The sequence below is a fragment of the Dendroctonus ponderosae genome, unplaced genomic scaffold, assembly GCF_020466585.1.
Source record: "Dendroctonus ponderosae isolate FM_Combo_2020 unplaced genomic scaffold, Dpon_F_20191213v2 Dpon_F_20191213_7, whole genome shotgun sequence".
NCBI lineage: Eukaryota > Metazoa > Arthropoda > Insecta > Coleoptera > Curculionidae > Dendroctonus > Dendroctonus ponderosae.
In genome coordinates this window covers 2,661,853-2,664,836 of record NW_026018916.1, presented here as the reverse complement: position 1 = coordinate 2,664,836, position 2,984 = coordinate 2,661,853, and the positions used below count along the sequence as shown (strand labels likewise).

Below are 2,984 nucleotides of genomic sequence, written 5' to 3'. Positions count from 1 at the left end.
TTCATAGAATATCAAATGCTATCTGGGCGTTACAACCGGTTACATGAAACTTTTGCAAGGTTTGCGAAAAATATGTCTTCGCCCGAATCCTTACCATTTTGGGTTTAAGCTGAGTGACATTGTCTCCATGCCCCAATCTACCATATTCCCCTAATCCCCAAGTGTACAATTCACCGCCACTGGAGATGGCTGCCGAATGCGAACTGCCACACGCAATATCCCGAATTTTCTTGCTCTTCAGGGCTTCAATCAGCTTTGGCTTGTCCAGGTTGAGCCTGTTGCCATGCCCTAAAACCGTCCGGTCTCGGCCATTGGCGGCGACACTGAAACCTAGATGGATATTTACCCAACTTTCCATCCTCGCCTTCGCCCCACGAAAACACTTTGCCGTCCATCGTGAGCGCCATGGCATGTTTGCCGCCAGAATGCACCGCCACTTTCTTCACAACATACTGGCTTAGGAATGGCACAGGCCGCGGATGCGGAATGTTCAGACTATGACCCAAACCGAGGCGGCCATTCGTACCTTCTCCACATGCGTATAACTATAATGGAAATAGTTCTACTAGTCTCTCAACTGCACAAATTGGGCTTCTTGCATACCTTTCCCTGCTGAGACACTATGAAGAGCGATTTGGACCCGCCAGCCATGTCGACGGGTGCAAGTTGACTGAGGAAATCGGATTGAATGGGCAGTTTCACTTTGGAGCCTTTCATACCACCTGGAAGTGTTTGAATGAGTTTGTGCGAGAAGGAAATTTTGAATGAGTTTGTTGAGATATGAGAACTCACCTAATTGATCCTTGTCGTTCAAGCCCCATACAAACACCTTACATCCCGACGTGCTGCCGGGAGTACAGAAGTCGTCCCGGTACATGTTAACTGTCTGAAAAAACATGCCGATTTCGAACCGGGACTGTTCAACTGATCATTGATTACCGTCGGTGCAGGAATTGCGTCCTCATTCAAGTCCCAATCATTAGCCAGAAAGGACACGGACGTCCGAAAGTCCTCAATGCAATGCCTTTTGACACCAGCTATAAAAATCCCATGGATCTTGCAATCGATGCCGTTGTTCCGGCACTTGGTGATGTTGATTTCGATAATCGGGTAGTACTTTTCAACGTTGGACAGCAGCTGAACGGACGTGTCCTGGTTTTTGACTGATACAGAGTTCAGCTTGAACAGCGCGTTTACACTGCTTCCTCCTGCAGGAATCGACCAATTAGACCGGAATCCACGGATTCGCTGTAACACTTGCCATTAACGACGATCACCGAAGGCATGTAACTGTTATCATAGGGGTCGACGCCGATTTTCAAGCTTTTAACGGTCACGTTGGGGCAGATTTCCAGCCTGATCCAGTGCTTCCCTTGGGATCCGTTGCTCTGCCAAACCGAGCCGGGCAGATCGAATCGAACTCCACACTTTGAGGAAAACGTCACGTTTTTTACGATTCGATTCCATTCCGTTGTCACTTCGCCTTCTGTTTCTGTGGTGTCTTGGCGGTAGTAGCTGAAACAGACACCGCAATAGAAATTTAATAATTACATTTCATACATATGGATAAAAGGAAAGTCATTTTAATCAAACCGTCCCTCCATACTCACCGGCCAGCTTTGCCTGCATAAATTTCCGGACTCCCCGGTTCTTGAACGCGCACAAAACTGTGGCCGTGGTTCCTCTTGGTATAGAAACAGTTGTCGCACAAGTCGTAGCGATCGCACACTTTGCATTTGAACCTAGGGCCTAAAGACGCAAGGGTTTAGCTGCGAATTGTCCAGTGAACTCGCAAGCGCCCGATACACGAGCGAAAAATCTGTCCTATCTGATACGTGGCGAGGCAAGTTCGAAGAAATATCGGTGCGTTAATGGTTAATCAAGAGCCAGATACAACTCGATGCGAATTTCGTACAAAATAAATCTGCAGATCTGGACTTGCGGACCAAATTTCGCCGTTAGTGGGTACGGGCGAATGCTAGTATCAGATATTATTGCCGCCTAAGCAGTCATGCTATTGCCATACTTCCGCGGCTTAAAGAAAATACATATTCAGATAAAGTTGTACAGATTTGAGATATAGTGTATAATGTTATAATTCAAGCAATGGGCAAGAGGTGATGATGGAAAATTTGGCTATAGAAATCTTGGAAGATGATGAGATAGTAGTCACAGGAGAAAATTCAGAAAATACCCAGTAAATAGACGCTCACTTGAATTGCCACTATATGAAGTGATTCTTCGTATTTGAATTGTATTGAATATGTTACAGACCGTATATAGAATCAGACCGTATATATACAGACTAGGCCATATGTGTAAGACGTAACTAAATAACGAAACCAATAAATTCTAAACGACCACCTAAGTGGGCATAGAAGAAGTGCAGATAAAGGTTGACATATACAGTAGCGGTAGGATATGATGCCGAGCTATTGAGGACCGTTCCAAGGGCATCGCCCGTCAGTTTAAAAGGGAAGATTTTTATGTACAAAAGCTGACCCAAATTCCGATCATCCTATTAAAGTACGTCGTTCTACCGCCCAATGAGAACTTTCTCAAATTCGTACAAATCAGGGCTTGAGCTTATTACAAGCTCCTCCCTACGCGAAGAATCGGGGGAAAATTTGACTCAAACTCCACCCAACCTGGGGGTGGGAATCTGTCAATAAATAAGGGTGAAATCACGGGCAGTACTGTTCGTTCAAATTCGCATTAGAGCAGCAATTATCAGTGTGATGTCGTGTTAGTGTAAAAATCAACATCAGGTGAGTTTCTCACAGAGTAGCCTTTTCAATATTTCTTATTGCTTTAACATTGAAAATAATGTTAAAGAGTGAGTTTTCTCACAGAGTAGCCTTTTCAATATTCCTTATTGGTTTAACACTCAAGATAATGTTAAAGAGTGAGTTTTCTTCATAGAGTAACCTTTTCGACTTCACTTGAACATTCACTTTCTTCAAACTTCACTTTACCTTTCTTCT

The 2,984-nt window shown here is 44.3% G+C and overlaps 1 protein-coding gene across 1 annotated transcript in view; it reads right to left on the bottom strand.

Annotated features, from left to right (window-relative positions):
- The window catches only part of LOC109539210 (E3 ubiquitin-protein ligase HERC2), a gene marked incomplete in the record, with an annotated part of 23,571 nt that overhangs the window by 8,357 nt on the left and 12,230 nt on the right, over positions 1 to 2,984 (bottom strand). The window contains 7 exon segments of the mRNA XM_048668506.1: positions 95 to 288; positions 347 to 545; positions 604 to 722; positions 793 to 886; positions 940 to 1,208; positions 1,262 to 1,515; positions 1,611 to 1,749. Of these exon segments, the coding sequence (XP_048524463.1) occupies positions 95 to 288; positions 347 to 545; positions 604 to 722; positions 793 to 886; positions 940 to 1,208; positions 1,262 to 1,515; positions 1,611 to 1,749 (1,268 nt within the window).